General features: G+C 39.4%; 2 protein-coding genes across 2 annotated transcripts in view; both read left to right on the top strand.

The window, feature by feature from the left end:
- Nucleotides 1-112: 112 nt before the first annotated feature.
- On the top strand, nucleotides 113-24,086 carry ATG3 (autophagy related 3). Its single transcript, XM_074808131.1, has 12 exons — nucleotides 113-299; nucleotides 3,354-3,395; nucleotides 6,609-6,658; nucleotides 7,868-7,938; nucleotides 9,660-9,767; nucleotides 11,780-11,829; nucleotides 13,773-13,854; nucleotides 14,377-14,411; nucleotides 15,164-15,319; nucleotides 15,991-16,118; nucleotides 22,226-22,294; nucleotides 23,865-24,086. Exons 1-12 carry the CDS (start codon nucleotides 228-230, stop codon nucleotides 23,944-23,946), a joined length of 945 nt encoding a protein of 314 aa, XP_074664232.1. The 5' UTR covers nucleotides 113-227; the 3' UTR covers nucleotides 23,947-24,086.
- F5 (coagulation factor V) overlaps nucleotides 22,301-24,202 on the top strand; it is a 45,330-nt gene continuing 43,428 nt past the window's right edge. Inside the window, exons 1-2 of the mRNA XM_074808096.1 lie at nucleotides 22,301-23,336; nucleotides 23,427-23,551. The gene's annotated coding sequence lies outside the window, so the exon portion shown is untranslated. The remainder of the gene's footprint in view (nucleotides 23,337-23,426; nucleotides 23,552-24,202) is intronic.

The raw sequence follows: 24,202 nt of genomic DNA, 5'->3' as shown, positions 1-24,202 counted from the left end.
CGCCTCTTCCCGCCTTGCGCGCGCACACGACGAGGAGGGGCCTGGGCTCGGCGCGCCGTTGTGACGTCACGAGCGCGACGCGAGCTCAGGGAAGGGCCGGGGGGGCGGTGTCACGTGACAGGCGAGTGAGGAAGGAGGGGGGGTGGTGCTGCCGAGGCGGCCGCCGCCGCCGAGATCGTTGTCGGAGGGCGGGGGAGGCGGCTGTCCTCCTCCTCGGCGGCAGCAGCATGCAGAACGTCATCAACACGGTGAAGGGGAAGGCCCTGGAGGTGGCCGAGTACCTCACTCCCGTGCTCAAGGTGCCGGTCCGCGCGGGAGCCTGGCGGGGGGGGGGGTTGCGGTGAAGTGAGGGGAGGCGCGCGCTCCCTCAGGCCTTGGAGCCGTTAAGGGGGGGGGATACGGAGCCGTGAGCCGCCGGGGTCGCGGGTGGCGACGGAGCGGCCCCGGCCTCCCCGCCCCCTGCCCCTTTCCGGGGTGCCGCCCGTAGTGCGGCCGCTGCCCGCCCGCTGGCTGCTCCTTAGGGCCGCTCCCGCCTGCGCCCCGGTGGGGTATGAGGGGCTCCCCGCCGCCCCGCGGGGATCGTTCCGCCTTCCCGAAAGCGGCTGCGGCTTCGTTTCTTGTCCGGGCCCTAGGAACTCTGTCGTTGCGGCGGCTTTACGCAACCGGCGGAGGGTCTCCGAGGGCGCGGTGCTGCCGCACGCCTGGGGGGAGGTTGTGCTGAGGCAGCCTTGCGGCGGCAAAGCCACCGGCCCTCGTCCTGCACCGCGGCGTAGGGGCTGGAGGGCCGCTGGGTTGGAGCTGCCGTTAGAGCGGGGAGCGTTCACCTGGGAGGTGCAGGCCTTCGAAGACCAGGCGTTGCTGGTCCTACTGCTCGAGGAATAACTTATTTGGTGCCGTTTCCTATTAAAGTGGCTAAACTTTAACCGATTGTGTGACCAGGAATGGAAATCCAAAGGTGCTCGTGTACTGATAGGCTTAAGCCTGGTTTCAGGAATGCATTGCAATGGTTATTTTGGGTAAGAGTGCAACTTCTTCAGCTGACACAAAAAAACCCCCTAGTCACGTCTTGGTTATGTGAGCAGGTATAAAGTTATATAGCGTAGTTTATTTCTGTATCAGTATTACTATATTAATACAAGCCTCTGTGCACTGAAGTAACTGAATAGTAGAAATGGGCTGTTTGGTTACTAAGAGTGAATTTTAACAATCTGCTTGTAAAGGTGGGCAGCACATTGTTATAATTCCTGTTACTACTTAGTTAAAAATAAATTGTGGCTTTCTGCAGTTGTTAGACTACATCCCATCTTCTGCTTCCTATTTACGAACACTTTTTTTATTTAAACCAAACTTTGTGAATGCTTGTCATCAGTTCTTTCACTGCCAATTTTCGCATTTTTCTGTGTTTTTGAAAAAATACTTCTACCACAGTTGTTTGTGACAGCAACCTCTCTGCCCGTGGTTTTATGGTGTGACCTTCTGTATGCCTTTTACTCTGCAGCTTAGATCTTTGGGCAGAAGACAGTGATAATTATTAATTGAACTTGTCCCTCTGTGGTATATAGTGTGCTCTCGCCTGGATAGTGGACCTTTCTAGAGTTGCCCACCCGTGTGACATATATGGGCTGCAGTGAAATTGTGGTGTGGAAACATGAAGTGTCTTGTTTACCATGTTGCACAGCTGGTGTAATAGTGGAGGAATTCTTGTGCCCAGGTGTACTATTGGGAGGAGGCAGGAGGAGAACATCCCACAAATGGGAAGTGATAATATTATGTGTATATGTTCTTTTTACAAGGAGTTGAAATAAATGCTCCAGCTTGGTAACTTTGGAAGGAAACTAGCCCTGTGTCTGGCACTAGCTTACATGCCACAGAATGTACAGAGATGAAAAAACAAACTATTTACCCTCAGGGAACAGAGGATGGGTGTTTTAAGTATTTTCCTTATGTAGTTCCAGAAACACAAGTTTGTGCGTGTTGCCTACTACTTAGAGTTCATTTTGAGGTTAAATAATAAGTTGTCTCCACTGTGGTGCTGCATAACATGTTATCAAGAATTGTCGGTTTTACAGCAATCCAAATTTCTAAATTAGGGTTGTTTGAGTTTCTTTGATTTCTGTTAACTAGCATGTAATGATGTTATGGTGTTTGTGCAACTGCGGTTTTGCTTATCTTGTTCTTAAATGCCTCTTCTTTAGAAATGAGGGAGAAAGGAAGTAATCAGTATTGTATGAAACAGGTGTGCCCATTTCCTTTGACATAGCACAGGCGATAGATAGCATGCACCAGGGTGAGGCAGCAAGAATTAACCAAGTTAAGCAATGGCTGGTTTTCTTCAGTGATTTCCTAATGATCGAATAAGGTGAAGTTGTAGACAAAAGTGAGGTACTTTTCAGTTGCTGCTTTTAGTCTTGATAGAAAAAAATCATGAGTTCTTTAGGGCAAGAAGTTATTCAGTAATTGATGATGCAAAAACTTGACAAGTGAGCTGTGCTGTGGTTGAAATTGTATTCTTTTTTCAAAAGCCATTCTTAGATAGCTCTAATGCTGGGGAATGTTAGGTTTCTTTGGTGCTTGAGACTTTTCTGAAGAAAAAGGCAAACAGAAGTCTGAAACAAAATAGTCTGCTTACTCTAGATTTGAATATACTAAAAAATGTTGTATCCTTAAACTTCATGAATGTCATCTTTAATGCAAAAGTACTTAACTTCTCCATGCAGAACTAAATCATGTTGCTGCTTACCATCTATTCTTTCATCCGTAAAAAACCATGACAATATGAGAAAATCAAAACTGTTTCTAAGGGGTGCATAATGAAAGCACAGAAATTAGTATTTTTTAAAAAGTTATAGACTACATCTTTCTACATAACTTTTTCCACCACAGAGAAAAGTCGGTTTGGTCATTCATTTCATGACCTTGCTTAACTGCAAAGCCTCATATTGATGCATTGCAGTGCTGTTCAGTGCCTAGAACAGTCCCAAAGTCCTGACTGTGAGAATCACCAGTTCCAGCTGGTTTTGTATCTCTTACCGGTAAATGTAATACTGATTACCGACAATCTTTACTTCATTATTGATGTAATTGGCTGTAGCAAGAAAATTATTTTGTCTGTGTGAGTTTTTTTCATAATAGCCCCAATTCTGCAACAAGCAATTTTGTTGAGCCTTATGTTATAGATTGGAAGTAAGCTGCCTATCGGCCCTGGCAGAGGTTGCCTCCAAACTGATTCACAGATCTCTGTGCACAGACCTTAATTCCAAGACAAAAGTAAAGCAGATGTTTGTCTTGCCAGTAGAGTGGGATACTTTAATTTGTCAGCAGTTCTCAACATTTCTAAACTTTCTTTATTGCAGGAGTCCAAGTTTAAAGAAACTGGAGTAATTACACCTGAAGAAGTAAGTATTTAGGAACTTTGAAATATTTTGAAAGTAATGATAAGTTTTACTGAAAATGACCACGTTCATCTCCCAACAGTTCATGTCTTTGCCAACTAATACTGCTTCTTGAAACAATTTCCACAAAGTGGAAGTTCTAAATGGCTTTTTTGCTCTACAGACAAAGTAGATCAACAGAATTAGTCTTGAGACGACACCTGACATCTGAACGTGGGATGCTTTTTTTCCTGTATTATGTTGTGAAAAGCTTGTAAGGAAGCTGGTGCTGGGTCAACAGCTCCATTTGTCTTGGGAGTTCAGGACTAAAACAGGAGTATATTGATTTCAAAAGTCTTTCCCGTAAGCAACTCAAAGAGAATCTTGTATCTTGGGAACAGTCTCTTCTTACCTCACTTTGGTTCCTTCCAACGCTCTGGCTGAAATCATTACATATGCTTGTCCACACCAAATATCCAATGATTATTATTTTTTCCCCTCTTCTTCTCTGTAGGCTACTTCAAGCTGGTTTTATTTTGGATTGCTGCAAAGCAGTTGTATTTTTTTTTTTAAGGAGTCTGCTGCGAAGAGATAAAGGATTTTTTCTAGAATAGTAAAAGCACTGATTGTGCAGTGATATTTTGACTTCCGCGTTCTGCTTTTTCTCATATTAAAGTGCTACTGTTCTGAAAAGACATTGTCTTTACAGAGGTATAAGAAAATAATGTTAAGACTGTTAGGTAGAATGAAAGAAAAATGAGACAGAATGCACAAATGTGAAAAGGAGATGGTAGAAGATGGAACAAATTATGACTGTTGCAGGTAGATAATGTGGACAGAAGTATTTTTCCTAACATTGGTACCTGACATTTTTCTGCTACATTTTATGGCAAGAAAGTGTTTGTGCTTTCTATAATCCAGAAGAGTAGCGTTCAGAAGAACAGGCTTAGCAACATGATGTTCTCTTGTTTTGATAACTGTGTAAATAAATGTTTATATATTATATATTACATAATATATTTACAAACTATATTATATATAAAACAAATAGAGGAAGTCTAGACAAATGTTCTAATGCTTAATCCCTTCTTGATCTGTGGGAGAAAACTTGGCAGTAGTACTGAAAGTAAAGGTACATTCTGTAGAACGTAGCAAGAACCACACTATGTTACATTAAACAGTTTGCAGCACTTAAACACCAGTAAAAATGCAAATAGTATGTAAACTCAGTATAAAGTTAGATGCTGATAGGAGGAATAAAGTGGAACCTTCAATACAGAAGTCAAGGGAAACAATTATGCAGCAAGATTAATTTTTTGTTAAATTTAGATGAGACTGGAGCATGGCTCTGCTGATTGTCCCTTTGACAGTCTTTCTTCTTCCCTAATGATTTCAGTCTTTACCTAGTGATTGCTAAAGAAGAATTGAAAGTCATCAATAATGATGCTAGGATGTTATCTTCGAGTGAGTTTGGATTTCTGGGGTAATGAATCTCAATTCAACTGTATTTTAGTCTGAGATGCTGACTATTATATAGACTTTGTGGGGTTCCTGGGGCTTGCCTCAGAAGATGAATCAATTAGTGATAAGGCTAAAGATGACTCATTAATCAAACTCAACACCTACTCCCTCTTTTCATATATCTGTGTACTTGATTTAATTGCAGCAAATTCTTGCCTGCTGCAATGAGTTCTTACTAGTTAATACCTCAGACAGGAAACGCCTGTTTTAATTATATATGTAAGTACAGGCAAACCCTAAAAATTACTCTTTCCAGGAGTAGAAATAAGGTGTTGTCCTAAAATTGATCTCTTGCCACTTTTCCAACATCGGTTCAGGTATGAGATGACATTAGCGCTTGAGAAATAGAAAGTGAAACCAGCTAGATAATTTTGCAGCCTAAGCTGAAGCAAATGCAATTTCAAGTATTGTTTTAGGTTTTTACATCTGTGTTAGACCCACAAAGAACACTTTTTCATCTTTAATAATATATTTTAACATTGCCACAAACTGCATTCCAGTTCCTTGAACAGAGAATTTTAAATAATTTTGGAGTTTCATGTCTTAGTTATTATTATGTAAAAGCTAATGAGTTTTTCAGTTTCCATGTGTGTTGGGAGGGATTGCTGCTTTCTTTGAAGTGAAGATTTCACTTTTGCTAGAGACTTTTGTTGAAAAACAGGTGAAAGAAAGGACTTTTGCAGAGATTAAATCTCTTAATCCATGTGCATTGTGTGTGGTGGTGTTTTCCACGATGCTGATTCGCCTCGCTTTGGAGGACATGGTGAGAAAAGGGCTGACAGGCCGCAAGCCTGCTGTGTCCTGCTGCAGCAGCTTCTGGTCAACTAGGAAGTACATTGTTATAAACTGGCATTTTAAGGCCAGAGAGCAACTCTGGCAGTTGGCATCCACCTCAAGTTTCAAATGTTTCAAAGTAACTGGTGCAAAGACCACACAAATCACTGGAGTGCAGGCTTGCCTTCCTCAATTTATGTGTACAAAAAAGAAACCCAGTGGGTTAGACAGTGGGTGAATTCTGAGTTCCTATGCAAGTCTAGCGTGAGTTTTCCAACATTGCTTTGCATTAGTGATGTAATTTTATAAAAGCCTTTTTGATACTAAGAACGAGTGAAGATTTTTAAAAACTATTTCTTCAGAACAAAGTTATATGTAAGTTTTTCAATGTACTAAGTACTTGGTTATCCATATTTAGTTAACCTCATTGGTGAGCTATTATAGTGATGGTTATTACTTAAAGTATACTGTTTATTCTTCTGCTGCAGTTCTCACTGATTCAATGAATTTGTCAGTCTTACTTTTCTTGCTGCAAGAACGCTGAAAGAGAATTAATTTTTTTTATATTAAATGCTCCATTATCTCTGTAAAACTTTGAACAGAGGCAAATAAAACCAGTTTCTGCATCACAAAGTAAACACTGTTACTGGGTTTAGAAACTTCTTTGCTTGTTACAAGACTGGTAGGTAATACCACAGCTTTTTAAACTTTATGTGAATTAGCTGTTGTATGCGTTTCCTTCAAGTGAAGTCAATTTACTGTTTGGGTTTTCATGGTTAGCTGAGAAATTGAGTTAAAATAAAGAACTGCTATAAATGGTTAATAGTTACATAGTTAATCTATCAAAGGAATGTGCAACTGAATATTAATATTGAGGAAAACTGGAGATTGTTTCTTTATGCCATATTTAACAGTGCTTTAATTTTTTTCCTTCCTTAACAGTTTGTTGCAGCTGGAGATCACTTAGTTCACCACTGTCCTACTTGGCAATGGTAAGTGAAATCAGAAGAACTCTAGAAAGCTAGCATCCCTACCTATGCTTTGATGGTTTTCCATTGGATGCAACTATACAGGTGTCTCATTTCAGAACAGTACATGGACTCTTCCAGTAGAACTTCTGCTGGTTTTATGATGAAGTTATCTGTAAGTCAGGCAGGACTTATTGCTCTGTGTAGCAGTAGTTGAAATGAGGATATCTTTGGGGATTTTTTTTTGTTTGTTTTCCTAAGGTTTTAGAGGAAATAAGCTGGTACATACTGCAAATGCTTTCAGTGCTTAGCTGCAGTAACAGCATGTCTCCCTGAGCTTGTCTTGATGATTGAAAAAGCAAAGGTTGTGAGCAACAGGAGTTGCTAGCAAGTAGTTGTAACTGGTATACTTTAGACAAGCATCTGTTAATTACGTTCAAGTTGGCCCACATCAGATCATTCTGTGCAGTGCTTGCCCTTGGAAATCCTTTATCTTTCACGTACGATAAGGTGCTTCCTCATGTTTTACTGGTGTCTTGCGTTATAAAACTAATCAGTGCCTAGATGGGCATTGTCTGTGCTGTTGGTATCATCAAAGTTCTTGGCTCTATACTGGGCCATGAATTGCTGAAGGAGGAATTATTATGCTTCAGTCATTGTTTCTTGCCCTTTAAGTGTCTCCTTCAGAGAAGACATGAGTCCTGGCCTGTGTGCCAGCAGTTTGGAACAGGCTATTTAGGATGTTACTCTTATTTCAAACCAAAAACCACTGAAGGTGAAAAGCAAATGCTTGAGTAATGTGAACTTGCAAAGATTACTTCAGCTCTAGTGACTATGGGCAGGTTTTATATTTACAGAGGTCTATTTCTTGCTTTTTCTGAAGTTGCTTTCTTTGGACATTTGGGACTATTGTTGCTGATCCTAGAAAATTTCATATAGACTAGATTGTTCTGTCAACCCGTCTTTGCTTGGCCATTTCAAAGTGAAAGTAGTTTTTGAAGCAGAAAATAGCTTTGATCCAAGACTCCATAGTTTAGGGGTGGCCCACCTTTTTGACCCCATACCTATATTGAAGTCTTTGCATAGGGAAGAGTAAAGTCACAGCAAACAGGTTCTGAGAATAGGTTAAGAGGAGTATGTAAAATGTTCCTGATATACACTGAAAATAAAAGGGTTCTTTTGTTTGCAGATCATCAAATTCTCAACCTTTTATGGTGCACTTCATTTTTACAGGGCTTCAGGAGAAGAACTAAAAGTCAAGGCTTATCTGCCAACAGACAAACAGTTTTTGGTAACTAAAAATGGTAAGGCTGAAGTTTAAATATAAGTGTTCGTAGGATTGATAGCATGGTTGACTGCGCTATCAACTCTACTGATTGTATTGACAGGGGAAGCAAATATCTTGCACTTTGGATGCTTTGGCTTAGCAATATAAAAAAAGTTTCCTGCACATCTAAAGTCTTTTCCTTAGACCAGCTGTTAGCAGGGCTTTATACTAGTAATACAGCTTGCCTTGATGAAGTAGGAATGAAGTTTAAACATTATAAACCTCCTTGTCTGTCTTTTCCTTTCTCCTGTCCTTCAACTCATATTCAGTGTCAAAAAGGAGAATACTTTTGTTTTCCTCTTTCTGTTGGAAAACTCAGGCTATTGAAGCGTTCCTGAAATGTCTTCCATGGTGACACTGATACTTCTAGTTCAGATATGTAATTAATATCACTATCCCTGTCAATAACAATAATATAAAATACAATTTTGACCAGCTTTGTGGCTGTGGATCTATAATACTTGTGGTGATTACCTTTTTAATGGATAAGAAGACACCCTGTGGGAAATAATTTTCTCAAAAGATCTTGTATCAAAATGTGTCAAAGATAATGCCGTTAGATGAACCTTTAGTACTAAGAACTAAGCCTGAGGGGATTTTTACCTGCAATGGGTTGTATTTTATACTTGGATTTCACTTGCTAGCTGTTGGAGTCTTGCAGTGCGCTGTCATGTGAAAATGCTTACAGTAGTGTTGGCCAGACTTTCCTAAAATGGCCCTGATGGCTGGATGGCCAAGTAATCTACTTCGTTTCTCTTTCCCCCCCCCCACTTCCAAGCTCCCTCACTGCTCTGATCCTTCTAGATCACATTTCAAAATAATGTATCCTGCTGATGGTGACACATTGGCCTACCCACCTGAGTAAAAGTTGTGGGCTGTGGGTGAGGCTGGGAGCCATCCTGCAGACCTCATTTTGGAAGTCTTTGGAGAACTTCACTGTGATTTTCACACCCCTCTCCTCCCTTTCTGAAAGGTCTAAGAGCAATTTACAAATTCTGCACTTGATGCAGCAGGATTTTTTTTTCCTCTACATTAGTAGAAAAGGAGCATTTTTTACATAGTCCTTTTGATGCTGGAAAATGTCTGTTTTGCCTTAATCAGATCCACATTCTTTCTTTGACTATTTTCTGAAAATATTGTATAAAACTGTACTTGAACGGCTCTGTAATGCATATGACTGAAGTTATTCTAAATAACACATTGATTCTAACTTCTAAACTTCTAGAGGTTAATTTATAATTAAGCATACCTAATATATTGTGTGAATAGCTGGTGCAGACTTCTAGCAGAATTGTAAAGACAAATCAGTTCAGTAAACTGATCCAGGCAATGTTTTACTTAAACTAAAAGTTGGTTAGCAATGTGAAGAAAACTAATAGGTTGTCTCCAGTTGTTAGCAAATGAGAAGTTAATTCTTTTCTAATCCTTAAGAGTTTGGAGGAAAGTGCTCTAATGGGTAACAGAAGAATGAACTTTTAAGGCCACTGCAAGTGTTGTACTGTACATGGAATAAAATATCTGGTACAGCACATCAACATAATTAAGTTCATGCTTTTGCATTTGAAATACAGCTTTAGGATTCCTTAACTAAGGATATATGAGAGACTACCACAGTTCAGAAGGCCTTGTAGGATAATTTCTTGCTCCAATGTGGTTTTGTATAGGAATGACTTCATTTTGTTTTGCAATTTTTTGCAGTGCCGTGCTACAAAAGGTGTAAGCAGATGGAGTACTCGGATGAGCAGGAAGCAATTATAGAAGAAGATGATGGTGATGGGGGATGGGTAGACACTTTTCACAATGCAGGTATTCAGTCTTGCATCACACCTTGCATTGTGTAATCTGAAAGATTTTGAGTTTCTACTCTTAGAAAGATTTTCAGTTTCCACTCTTACATACAGATTGCTGTGTACTGGAAGAATAAATTATGTTGCCAGCTACCCACTTGATTGGTACATGACTGCTCAGGTGTTTAACTGTACGGCTGTATGTGCCTGAAACAGGCTACTTTCTAGAGGTGTTGACAATAAATTATTACAATATTCTCTTATTAAAGTTCTAGGAAGTTATTTTTAAAAACGAGCTGTGTAGTGGCTCATTCCTTATTAAGGAGATCCTGTGAAAAGAATGCTGGTTTAAATTGTTGGAAGAATATGCAAATTTCTCTTAGTAAGTTTGCATGTGAAGCACGTGAAGATCTTTATCTTAATGATGACCTCAACTGACTTAATTATTTCAGTGTTTCCCATTCTGTTGGATTGAGCTAAAAGGGGGAATCATTAAAATATAGCTGTTATCTTAGTATCTGAGGTCAGGGGGGAAAATGGGGCGGGGGCACTAAAAAGAAAGAGAATATTGTTAAATACAGAGATGAGTGTGGGACATGATCCTTTTTTACACTAAGTCCTTAGATGAGCTTGTGTTTATAAAGAAATCTAAAAATGACTGCTTACATGAATCTATTTCATTAACTTTTTCTAGCACAGCTTCTTATAAATCCTTTTGTTCTTCTCTAAGAATTGGCAATTTTATTAGTTTTAGTCTGTTTGTTGATGTTCTATCATGAGATAATAAAATTCCATCTTTCTATGATGTTTTCTCCACCATTTCCAAGTCTAGAAGGTACTCCACTCAGTCTTTACTTTCTTTGGTGTAAAGTTTTTGCTGTAGTGTGGAAGGAGTTCTCTAAATAGTTCACCCAGGCTGGGGAGAAAAGGGCAGGAGAAGATGCCTTTTGTTTCTGTAGATGTACGTTTTTCATCACTGGCAATTCTTAAATGTGTCGCAGCTGATAATTGAACACCTCACACCAAAGAAATTGTTTGTCATAGCTGTCACGTCCTTGAATTAAGGATGCGTTCTCCATCCTTGCTGTGGGTAGACTCCTCTGCCAAGTTTTTGTTTTTTGGGTTGACTGATTTGGGCACCATGCCGTGGTAGCACAACTGTAACACTCTGACTAGACTTGGCCAGGTCTCCAAACACTGTCAAAGGAGATAAAAATCTGTTGTCACCCATCTGTATAGATGTGCTTTAGAACACCACTTTTTCTGGTAGGAAATAACTTACGTAAATGATCACGTGGCCACTAGAGATGCATTGTTTCCAAGCAGCATCCAGCTGGCCCTCCTTTTCTTTAAACAGTTATTTCTGATGAGCAGTTACTTGATTCCAGGTTCATTCACCATAATGATGTATCTTATTTTCAGCTGAAGAGTTAGTTAGATAAATGTACTGTGTCAAAGCAGAATCTTGTCATGGATCCCAAAGAGCGCTGGGCGAGAGCTGCAGTAAAACTAGAAAGCTAATGGGGCGGAACTGAGGAGTTGATACCACTGTCATTTGGGATGGTTTTTACTGCCACTTCCTCTCGGCTAAAAGCATTGCATGTTCTGTTACATTATGCCTTGGCACAAACACCTTGCCTTCAAGATGCTCAGAAATACTCATAAATGCACGCCTTGCGCATGAAGTTGAGTTCCATTGTTATGATATGAATGCCTCTCTTGAACTCATTTTTATGCAAAAATTCCTTAAAATAAAAATCCAAACTACTTTGCAGCGTTCCATCAACATAATTTGTCTGACGTGCAAGAGCTGTGCTGTTGTGCTCCGTGTTACTGGCATGGTTTCTTTCTGGTTGAGCAGCACCAAGCATGCTACCAACACCACATAAACAGCCCTTCAAATATCAAACTTGTGAGGTATAACTTGGAAAGATCATAGGCTGCTTTCTGAAATCTTTGCAACCTCTTTCTATACTATTCTGTAACAAAAAAACAAGCTCTTTTAACACAAACTTCTTGTTCAATTAACAGGTATAGTGGGTGCAACAGAAGCAGTTAAAGAGATCACACTAGACAGTAAGGTACTTGTTTCTGAATTTTCCTCTTGCTTTATTACAGGACCTAAAGGTAATAGAAGTTTTACCTGCAGCAATCTGGTACTGCCTGTGAAAGATTAAAATTAACTTTGTTGCTAGGTGTGTTGCAGATATACACTGACCTTCAGAGCCCGTGATATTAGTCTAAGCATGCGCATCTCCTTACGGCTGTGTTTACTGAGGCAGTGGTGGGGTTTTTTTTGAATGTCTTGAGCCAGTATGCTCTTGTGACAGGCTTCTACAAGCTGAGAATGAAATTCTGCTTACAGTGATACCACACCTTTGTGTCTCAAGAAACTCATGTTTGGCAATCTGGTGTAAAGAAGTTTTTTTATATAGAAAAATAATGAAGGGATGTAAGGTATTTCTTCGTAATCTTTAACTATTCCGAGCAGAATTTTAATGTATTTGGTCCTGTTTGACAGGTTTGTGCACTCAAGTTTAGAGATACTGAAACTGTTCAAATGTTTATGTCTTAAAGTCATCAGTTTCAGCATGCTTTCAGAAAGTCACTCTGGAGCAGGAGCCAGATCTGAAACTTAAGTCCTCGGGAAACTGAGAACAGTTGGAAGTACTTGAAATGGAAATGTGTTAGCTAACATGTTTAAGAAGTGTGGAGAAAGTCAGAGAGAGACACAAAATGCTTTTAAAGATGAGTTGGTTGTTAAAGTGGAGCTCTGTGCACTATGAGAGTTTGTTAAACCATCCAAGCACAAAGCTTTGGATTCTGAAAATCAGGGGGAAAGAGAATGGGCTGCCGCATGCTACTGCACGATTGTAAACAGCTCAAAATACTGTTGATACAAGGAACTGTGAAGTACATGTATTTCAAGTGAGACTGTGCTGAACATAGTAAAAATACTGCTTTTTCACAAGTCAGTAACATAAAGGTGGAAGAAACACTCTAAGGAATACCTAAAGGTGATTGCTGTGTCTGCAAGCCACAATACTTGCAGAATGTTATTGTGATTCATAACTGCTGTTGTGTGATAAGAGTTGGATTTCACTTCTAATGTATGTAGAAAAACTTGCTTGTTGTACAGTACTTCATTTCTTGGACCACAGGTCCAATCCAGAAGGACAACTCTTTCTGCTAATGTTCTGTTTGCCAAAGCACTTCACAACTTAGTTTCTTACTGGTTTTGGTGTGTTGTTTTGGGGTTTTTTTTAATGAGGAAACTAGCCACCTGATGCTTACAATTAGAGCAGCTTCTAATTGTAATCATTATTTGGAGTATTCTCCTAAAGTCCTCATGAAACCTCTGTAAATCAAGACTTCCCCCTTACGAATTTCACTGGGGTTGTCTCTTGGGTTCAAATGCTATGCAGAGGCTCGCAGTGCCCGAAAGAAAAAGTTGACTGAGGGCTTGTACCATATTCATTTCTGTTGGACTGTGCTTCCTCAGACAACGATATCAAAATGCGATATTTTTTGGGACTTTCTTGTGTTTTAAAACCAATTATGGAACGGGATGATGCTCTTAGTGTGTGGGACGGGATGATGCTCTTAGTCATATCAACTTGAGATGTTCTGTGATAACTGCTGCACACTTGGCTGTGGATTAGGACATACAAAATATTAATCTACATGTGCCAGTCATAGCTGTTTAGTCATTGCCTGTCATTAGAGATAGGTTGTTTTTTGAAAAGAAATTCTAGGCTGTTTAACACCGTGTTTATTTTTCTTTGCTTAGGAATCATTCCAGATTACAAAGTCAAAGGAGAACTTTTAAAACGGATTTTTAATGTTGTATGAGGACTTTGAAACTAAGATTGGTTAATAAGCAAATATTTGAGTTCAGTATAGTCCTATTTTTTTCTGGTTCACTGTATGTATTGACTGGACTTATACCTTAAATTTGCTGGGGCTGTTAGGCTCTGTAGATGCATCAGTCTTTAAAGCAATGTTTTCAATTTAACTTCTAAAGGATAATATAAAAATACCAGAATGTTCAGCATCTTGCGAAGATGAGGAGGAGGAGGATGAAGGAGAAGCTGCAGACATGGAAGGTATTTCCTTAAATTGGGTGGGACATGCTTTATTTAACTAAAGTAGTACACTCCAAGAAAACGCTACTCTCTTTTTTTTTTTTTTTTTCCATGGAATGAGTGCTGAAAAATTCATCGGGCATATGTTCCTTATCATCTTTTGTATGGTCTTATTGATGCATATTTACTCTTAACTTGTGTGCCAAAACCTGAATGTTGGTGACTGGGGAATTAATTTGAGTAGCAGAACAGATCCAAGCAAGTATAAATTAGGGATTTAGCACAGCTTCCTTCCTGCTTCATACCTACACCTAAACTCAATCTGCCTACTTAAAACCACTTAAGCATTTCTCATCATGTACTTACTGTAGTCTTGGTCAAATTTGTATTAAAAAAGGTATAGTCTGGTCTGGGAATTGGGAAGTCTACCTAAATAAAACATCTTTAGATACATGTAGATTGTTTTAAAGGAGTTGTTTATGAATGAAAAATATGATGACTAGCTACAAGCTGAACACAGAATTTTATGGGTCTTCTTTTCAGAGTATGAAGAAAGTGGGCTTTTGGAGACAGATGATGTGAGTGCACAGTTCTCCCTCTTGTCTGTTACAATGCTTATCACCAATATGAGCACAAGCAAATTAAAAACAATTATAACAAGTGGATGATGTAAAAAGCTTGTCATGAGCCTGGTTTCCTAAGGATTTGTCTCCTGCCAACCTACTGCAGTAACCTTAACTCTTAGGCCCTCGAAGATTTAGATCACTGTAATTTTGCTTTTTTTTTTTTCCTGATACTTTTCACTTTGCTTACACACAGTGCTGTATTTCCAAGAGGTAAAAAATGCGGTGGTTGTTGTTGAGGCTTACATGTGGAGGATGAGTGGCTTATAGGTCAGTAGATTACACTGATGCACCGGACTGTCATGAGAGAAAATGGAGGGCATCGTTATTTGTGGTACTCTGCTAAGGTCTTCATGAACCTGCATTAACTGAGACCTCTGCCTTCTGAACTTTGCTGGAATTGTCTGTTGGGTTCAAAAGTTATTGGTGAAAGAAGGGAGGGGGATATGACAATGTAGTTGCATGCTTCCTTAAGAAATTGGTCTTTTTTTAAAAAATAAAAAGCCCTGCCAAAAATAAAACCAAAATCCACTTGGGAGAGAAACTGATACTCCTAATTTAAAGATAAAAACAAAACCCAAAAGTCTATGTTTTTTTAATGCTCACTTAAGAACATTAATTTCAGTTTTACAGCTTTATATTTAGGATGAGAAAGAAGGAAACCCAAACAAGACTATACTAATGTTGTCATTTTTACCTTGAACCAGGCAACGCTTGACACAAGACAGATTGTAGAAGCTAACAAAGCTAAAGTTGATGTTGGAGGGGAAGATGCTATTCTACAGACTAGAACTTATGACCTCTACATCACTTATGACAAATATTACCAAACTCCAAGGCTCTGGTTATTTGGATATGATGAGGTATAGCTATGTTGGTTTTGTCCCGCTTCCATGAAATTAGACTCACCGTGTCAAATAGCAAGGCTATTTTGTTGCTTATTCACAGTAGAAATTTAAAGGAAAAAATGGTGAGAAAACCATTATACAGTCAGGGTTGCAGACAAGACTTGTGGTACTAGCAGGAAGTAGGAGCAATTTCACTGAAAATTGTGCTTAGTAACCAAGCAGATTTGGAAGGAAGCAAACCATGCTCTGTCATTTGAATTTCTGTTAGCTCTGCAGAGCTAGTAATAACCCCAGTAAACTCAGTCAATAAGCAGGTATGTGTGTTTATGATCTTCAGAGGAGAGAGGATTAGATAAATCACTCTTCCCTTTAATGACTGAGTTTCTTGAGTTAAAGTTGGTTAGGGCTTAAGGCTCAAATACCTAGGTGGGAGCCCAGATGGTTCTCAAATATATTGATTTTACCATTCACCTGGTATATTAAAACCAAAAATTTGTGCAATACCATTTCTACACCATGTGGTTTTTAACACACTCAGTTTTTTCAGGGTATCTTCAGAACTGTTGTATAATAGATGCTTATAATTTATGGTACTTCATCTGTTAATGAGGTTAGAATTGCTGAGAAGGAGCAAAAGATTCTTTGTTAGTAATGCTTTTGTTCTCGTTTTCCTTTTTCCTGTATAGCAACGGCAGCCTTTAACAGTAGAGCATATGTATGAAGATATTAGTCAAGATCATGTCAAGAAAACAGTGACCATTGAAAACCATCCTCATCTTCCTCCACCTCCCATGTGCTCAGTTCATCCATGCAGGTAAGTCTTTGTTTCTGGTCTGATTCAGCATGCAGACAGGCACTTCACTAGTCTTGTTAAGGATTTGGTTCAGGTTTTCTGGACATATTTCCACAGTTGGCTGCTGTAGTGATCTGTTAGCTTCGAAGGGAAGATATCAGCAGTTCTCTGAAGTCAGTCATTCCAGTGCTCACTGCTGCAAGTGTATTCTGCAGTTAGAGCTGTCTTCTCTCTGCTCAGCTTACTTTTCCTCCAGTTTCCTATGGACTCCAGAAGATGGCAGACTACTAGAACTCTATTAAAAAAAAGTTCTCCTATATTTGGTGCTTTTTTGGGAGGGTGAAAGTATAATGTATACTTTGGGAGTAGAAAAAGCTATCTGAACATGAAATAACTCTTCTTATTTTGTAATAACTACCTTCTGCTCTTCCAGCAGTCCTTAAAATTTTACGCTGATAAATAGAGGTTCTCTAATTGCCACACTGGAATATTTGTTGAATGCAAGTGCAAAACACACTTGTGTTTTTAGGGTTTCTGTTGCATGTTCCATGTTTCTCACCCAAGACACAGGGAGTCTGTCGTTCAGCTAGCTGCGCAGATGTTTTTTTCTAGGTCTTTGAAAGGTGCCTTTCATCTTAAATGTGGGCCCTAACATCAGTGATATGGAGCCAATATCTTACACAGTGTAACTCCGCAGCTTCTTGATAATATGGTGTTCTCAGAGATACGAGTTTGGGCTTTTATGTCGTTTTTTAAAAAAAGACACCCTTTGCAGTCTTGCATATGCTTTAAAAAAAAAAAAAAGTCCAGATTGCCCCTGTAAGTCTTGTCATCTCTTCTGACTTAAAGAAACACTTCTTGGATCCATGTCACTAGCTGAGGTGTCAAATAAGCAGATTGTTGTTGACAAGCTTGTGGTAGTCTTTGCAGACTCAAAACAGTCTTGTTTCTGGTTTAGGAATGATTTGATCATAAGATTAGCCTTGGGAAGGGTATACTACTTTTTTAGAGAGAGAGCAAGGGAACTTTGCACCAAGCAGTTTATGGCTTCTTTTGATCTTATTCTGAAGATGTATATTCATGGGCTTTGTAAATCTCTATCTTGTGGTTCTTCCAGTTCATAGTTCTTTAACTACTGCTTTACAACAGTCTTTGCTTTCACGCAGCAGTCAGGCTTATATCTGGACAATATTGAGCAGAGAAGCCATTGTACAACTGGGACACAGCTTTTTCCCAGTTTATCTCTTTTGTAGAAAATTCAAAAGTGGTGAAGTTTATTGTTGGTCTTTAAATCCTCGGGTTTAAGTCTACACTAGCACAATAGACCTGTGAAAATGTCAGTCTCGGTGCTCAAGAGTAGGACAGGAAGCAGAACTTAGAAAACTGTTAGGAAAATAATAAAGAATAGAACAGAAAACAGCATAAGGCCTCTGTTAATCTGTGGGACCACCCACGTGTCGAATACAATACTGCAGTGCAGCTCTGGTCATCTGTTCTGTAGTCTGTGAGATGAAAGAAAGCTGAAACTGGAAAAGATACAGAGGGGTTCTCCGGGATAACTGAGGTTATGAAGCTCTTTCCCATAAGAAATGGTTGAATAACCTGGGACCTTTCAGCTTTGAAGAAGGCAGCTGGGGATGGAGTTATGATTTCAGCAACCTTCATTATGAATGCCACAGCAGGTGAGGTAATAGGTGTTCAGTTTTCTCCAGTAGTAAAACTAGTGGCATTGAATGCTACTCACTGCTGGCATGTTCAACGCCAGAAAAAAGATTAAAACTCTGCACGCAGCACTTAATGAAACTAAATATTTATTTAAGCAATATGATGTTAATGAAAGAAAAATTTGTCAAGAGTTGTTAAAAGTGAAGTTATTAGAATGCTTCAGGATTAAGAAGTCCCTGGGTTGCATACTGCTGGAGACTAGTAGTACTTTGGAGGAAGCATTACGAGGTGCTTCCTCTGGCCTCTTCCTTGAGCCTGTACTATAAAATAAGCAAGACGAGGTAGACCTTTGATTTGATCCAGTAAGGTATACTTGTACCTTATATGGGCATATTAGTCAATACGTCAACCTGTTAGTGACTAACTGTCTTATTGTTTGTTGTCTGTAGGATTTTGGACAAAAAAGTGGATGCAGCGTTTTGTGCAACTAGTGTTTTTGAAGGAGCATCAGGTGGGATGAATGGAGGAAGGCTTAACAGACTAACTAGGAAGGGGATTAATAGAAGGAAGGGAAAAAAAGTCTGAAGCCAAGGTTTAATTTAGTGGTTGCTGGAAGCCCTGCTAATAAACTGGTTGGGAAGAAGCTCCTGTTGATGGATGCAGGCTGGGAGGGCACTCTCAGAAGAAACAAAGATGACTAGATATTTGGGCCCTCACTGACTGTGGGTTTTATACTGGGCTATGGCTGCAGTGTAATCTGCTTAATGTTGCAAACACCTTTGCAGAGTAAGAACCCACTTAATGCTAGTCTGTGAATTTGGATTGAGAGTTTGTGGATGAGAGCTGTGTGTGCATGTTTTCACTTCTTCCTCTGAAGCCAGTGAAGCGCCAGTGCCTTTGTTATGTAATCCACATCGGCTCTCGAAGAAATGGTTTGCATCATGGCACTTGTTCCAGTCGGTCTTTTAAGCGTGAAAGAGATAATTGATACCACAGTGAGACAGATTTGTTGGTAGTCTTAAATGTGGAGGAAGCTGTCTATCCTTCTCAAAAAGCAATCTGGTTGACCAGCAACTGCTTAACATCAGAAAGATTTGAAAAGGTCATCTTGAGATGCTGAAGAAAGAGGCTAACAGTATATCTAAAATGGAAGTTTTAAGTATGTTCTCTTACTCTCCAAGGTGAGCTATTCTATTTTCTTACGTTGGTAAGGCTAACAGCTAACAAGGTCTGGGCTTCTGAGGTGGAAAGTAATAGCCAAAAATGTTGGTTTGTTCTTAATTTAGCTAAGAAGTACCCATGTTTAGCTAGCTCTGCTGCTGTTGCTTCTCTGCACCTTACAAGAATTGTGTAATGTAGGGTATTTGGGTGGTCCTAAACTGACTTGGCTGTTTCTTGTGACGTGGATATCCCTATGGCATGCGTCAGAGAAAGGAAAGGAATGCAGTCTGGTGCTGCTGTCAGCTGCTTGAGATTGCTTCTATTTTGAGTAGTTAGTTGAAAGTGTTCATCTTGCAGCTCTGCTTTAAGTTGCATTTCTTGTCAGCATTTTTGTGGTACTGGGAGGAACATAGTCAACTTCCTCATTAATTGCTGCCAACTGGTTTAATTGCAATTCTCAGCTTTTTTCCGTGGGTGTTATGAAGGAACTATCAAACTAGTTAACTACTAAACACATTTACAATTAGATCTGAATTACTTTCACTAATTCCAAGGGCTTATTGCTCTCTATTTCAGAGAGCTCTTTTTCCTTCTTACGTACTTTAAATATCTGCAGGGAGGTGACTAGAGGCAACTGCAAGATCTTAACTTTGACTGTTGTGGATTCAGAATGTCTCTTCTAATGATGACATTTGTGGGCTTTTCCATACCTGTCTGTGTGTGTGTGAGCAGTTACAGACACTGAATCAAATTCACAGATAATTTTTTTTCTTGGAAGTACATTGTCCTAAAGTCTTGCATTTTACTCTTTTATGGAAGTTTGTAGTTGTCCACTACACCGAAAGTCCTGTGGAAGGCCTTTTATCTCTATGAACTGCAAGGTGGGGTGGGAATTAAGTTTCTGGTGTTCCCCATATGTCAGGAAGGCTTTTATTTTTTACTTTTACTTTCTGATGGTATATATTTCCCTTCCAGCTGATATTCAGACAACATCAGTACACCAGCTCTGCTGAATTCCAATGTGAAGTTAATAACAAATTTTTTGACTGACACCTTTGGTCAATTGCAAAGCAGAAGATAGGTTCCTCAGCTGGAAAACAAATGTTCCTGATGAGAGCATAAATGGTCATCTAATCAATCTAAGAAACCAGCTGCTTTCAACTTTTTTAACCCCTTAATGTATGGCTTTAACTATGTATATCTCAGTTTATTTTCAATAGGAACAGCAATATTTCTGACTTGGAATATGACTAATAACTCATTTACATTACTTGGACCACATCGAGAGTTGGTTGATATACCAGAAAGTAAATTAGGTGATTTTAGTAGATGCTTTAAATGTCTGCTCTATTTGATAGCTCAAGTGATCTACAAAGAGGTCCTGGAAAAAGCATGAATGAGCACATAGTGTGTTTGGTCATCTGGAGTTAAGAGTTTATTTCTGGGGGACTTCTACTCAGCAGTAAAAAAAAACCCTCTGGATAGCAGGATATTTTAGGTTATATTTCTTCCAAAGTTATCTTGTTTCTTTGCATTGGGGAGTATATATATTAATTCTTAACATTTTGTTATAGAAGGAAACTGAAAGCAGAAAATAACTTTTTGAAAGTCTAGAGCACCTGCAAAGCTTTTCCTGAGTAACTGTATGACAGTAGGAATGACCATTGCTGTGGCTGTTACAGAATTCCAGATATCTAACTAGCCCTTAGAAAACAGAAAAGAACAAATGTCATTAAGATGTGTGAAGTTGAGCCAGAATCCTGTTAAAGACTTCTAATAGCCATAGGGTGACCTGTGTTCTGTGCCAGTACAAAAAATAGTCCGTTGTTAGGGACGAGGTCAAAGCTTAAGTTTCAACAGTGGCCGGGTTCCTATATAGAAGCAGCTGGCCTTGGCACCCAATCTGGCATGTGTTCTGCCGGGGCAGGATCGTGAGGATCCAGAATTGGAATCAGCTGTGAGGGTTAGCTGATTTGCAAAGACCAACAGCACAGCAAGTGACAAATGCTGACCTTTAGTATTTCCCCAGACTTGCGTGTTCCTGTTTACAATGTGTCTTGGTAACTTCGCAACAGCTTCCTTCCTGGTGTTTGCAGTCACTGGCAGCGTGATTAACTTTGGAGGTAACTACTAAATGCCAGTTACTGGTCAGCTATTTAGATTTGCATAACGGTATCAAAGCATGGTCAGAAAGTTATGCAAACCCTGCTTACCACTCTTCCTTGTTCTCAGTAGGCACGCAGGTTGTTTCAGGACAGGTATTTTAAACTGCTGCTGCTAACTAGATTGCAGTGTTGTGTAGGTGGATGTCCGTAGCCCTATATGATGTCACTGATAAAGACTGCCCACAGAATCACAAATTTAAAACAAAATTGAAATATAGATGAAAGTAAAATGAGTTATATGACCTGGGATTTTGTCTTAAAAATAATCAGTTCTAGTTTACCACTTATTGAGCGAGGAGGGTTGGATTAGATGATGGTCAGTCTCCTCCAACCTCAGCTATTCTGTGATTCCATGTTATATTCCCAGGATCAGCTTTGTACACAAATGTTTGTGTGGTTCATAGTAGATCTAGTATGTCACTGGTGACTTAATGTCAGATCACAGTGACTTGAGGAAATGTTTGTTCTCCCCTGTGTTGCTTGACAATAACAGAGTCACGAGAGAGAAGCTACCTGAGAAGCTGTTGATCTGCCGTAGAACCCGAGTTACCACCAGAGGAAGTTTCCATACCCTAAGTCAGTCCCAGAGGAACAGTTCTGAATTTATGCAGGATTCGTTTAGCCTGCCTTTTCTAGGAAACTATGAATTGCTTGAGTGTTTGACACCTCTTAAGTTCTACAAATTTGAGTGCAGCAGAGGCAGCTAAAAAAGTTGCAGCAATTTCTAGGTGTCTTCTTCAGAGATCATCTGGGAACTCCTAGTGGCTTGCTGCTGGTGAGGATTACCTTCTGGGGACTTAGCTGGTGGCTTCTTTGGCATTTAGCAATTAAAAATGACACTAGTGACAAGCAATATGTATTGGCTCTCATGGCACTCAGTCTTCACTGTAGCATAGAATATTTTTTGCTTTCCTTGTGAATGTAAGGAGTTGGCACATAATGTTACATTCATCACTTAATATTAACTTTCAGTTACTGTTGGGATTTTTTTCCTCAGTAAACTGAAATTTTCCTCTTGCTGCTTCTGAAGCTAAAAGTCCAAAACTATTTAATTTGCACAAAACCTAGTCTTATTGAGACGAAGAGGGAATTACTTTTTCCTTAAAATATTTTCACTGTTTCTGGTCTGTTTTTCAGGCATGCAGAAGTCATGAAGAAAATAATTGAGACTGTTGCAGAAGGTGGGGGAGAACTTGGAGTTCACATGTATCCTTTTGCATTACTACATGGTATTAGATTTCTTGCGGTGTAAGGAGCTGTTACCTCAAGATTCCTAAACTGGAATCCAATTGTGTGTGAAAGCAGTAAACAACTGCATGTGGTAGCACCTGCTGGAGTTTTGTGAGGAGCTTCCTTCATCTGTTCATCAGTTGTTGGGAGGAAGAGGGTGACAGGAGCAATGGGGAAAGTAGGTAGGATTGAAGGGACAGGATTGAGCCCTTGTTTGTAGGGGTGTGAAAGAGGTGGCTGTGAGTATGAAACTGAGATCCCGGTGGGGGAGCATGAGGCTGGAGATTCATAGACTCTGGCCAGAGTGTAACCACTCCTCTTGGTACAGCAGCTTCAGTATTAGGTGTGAATCTGAGATTCATTTCCAAAAAATGTGGAGGTCCCATTATTCTCCTCTCTCCATGTAAGGAATATCTTGGTAAAACATTCAGCTGACAAAAAAAGCAATGAAAATTACCGAAATCATCCTGAACATCAGTATCAAATGCCTCACAATCAGAATTTTCGTTTTCAGAAGAGTGTTTTGCCGCTGTAAGGTGAGCAAGGGAGGGTTGCTGAGCAGTTACAAGCCCCAAATCAGTAAAATTCTCATGCACTGTATGAGTTGAGACTTGCTCAATTTGTACAGCAAGCAACTGAAACTGAACTGGAAAATAACTTTTCTGGGGAGGTAGTTCAAGTCTGCTACTCCTCAATAGTTAGAAATAGCTTATTTTCAAGATTTTGATTACTTTCTTGGCTATTGCTTAACAAATTGAGGGGGTTTTAACAGGCAATTTCTTCCCTCCATTATCATGTAGTTTGTGTTTGTCAAGAAATGGTCCATGAGACTGACGTGCCAAAATAGTAGGGTTTACTTATATCCAGTACCAATGTAACTTAACTATCAGTTAAAAGTAATGATTTATTTTAATTTTTCAGTTTGCTGTCTGCCACAGTCCCAGGTGGACAGACACTTGAGTTTATAATTATCCAATATACTCCAGAGTGCAGATTCAGGCCCAACATACATTTGAAGGTGGTATACAAAGGGAGACAAGGAAGGTCTCTACAAAGGCAGACTTCTCAACTTAGCAAAACTAATCTCTGTACTTTTCCTCATCAACAGGAAGGAGCTCTTTCAAAGAATGGTTCAGAACAGGAACCTATCTCTTTTTCTGAGTCACTGAAACACTGAGGAGGAGCTGCTTTCCCTGCACTACAGGACGGTTAGCTAGGGATTAGCCTTGCTAGGTGGGATTTGTTAATAACAAATATTAAGTATGTAAATGGGATTGTAGATGTTTGTGTGGTGTTTGTAAGATTGAGTGAAAATAACTCCTGGTTCCCTGCTTTAACTTAAAAGAGGAAGGTCTCTATGTTTGGGCAAGCATCAGCCATCATTACCAGAGTTCTGCTGTATTAATTTCCCAGTCTCTAACTATATAATTACTAGGTGTTATTTTCCTGTTAGCAAGAAATACTGTTGAGCAGGCCACTGAATGTGACTTCTGCTTTTTTTACAGGATTTCTAGCTATTGCATGTTTTCCTTAACAAGAAACTCAGGTACCTTCTTATTTTCTTGAAATTTGTACAGGCGGTCATTCCAACGATAGAATATGACTACACGAGGCACTTTACGATGTAACTAAAATAAGAGATGTCCTCCTCTAATCATCAAATCTTTTTTTAAATAACCCATCCATGTGACTTATACAACATTATATACAATTTCTGTAACTAACCTTTTATCAAGCTGACGCATTAAAATAAAATGTTCCATTACCAGCCTTTTTAATAAAAATCTTTGTGTGTAATATAAATAAATCACTTTCATTCCAATACAGACACTGCACTAAGAGGTGGGATTTTTTTTCTCCATAATTCCTTCACTTTCCTTTCAA

This window comes from Strix aluco, chromosome 2, assembly GCF_031877795.1.
Source record: "Strix aluco isolate bStrAlu1 chromosome 2, bStrAlu1.hap1, whole genome shotgun sequence".
In the NCBI taxonomy this organism is placed as follows: domain Eukaryota; kingdom Metazoa; phylum Chordata; class Aves; order Strigiformes; family Strigidae; genus Strix; species Strix aluco.
Note: the sequence above shows the minus strand (reverse complement) of the source record. Positions and strands in the feature narration are given on the sequence as shown.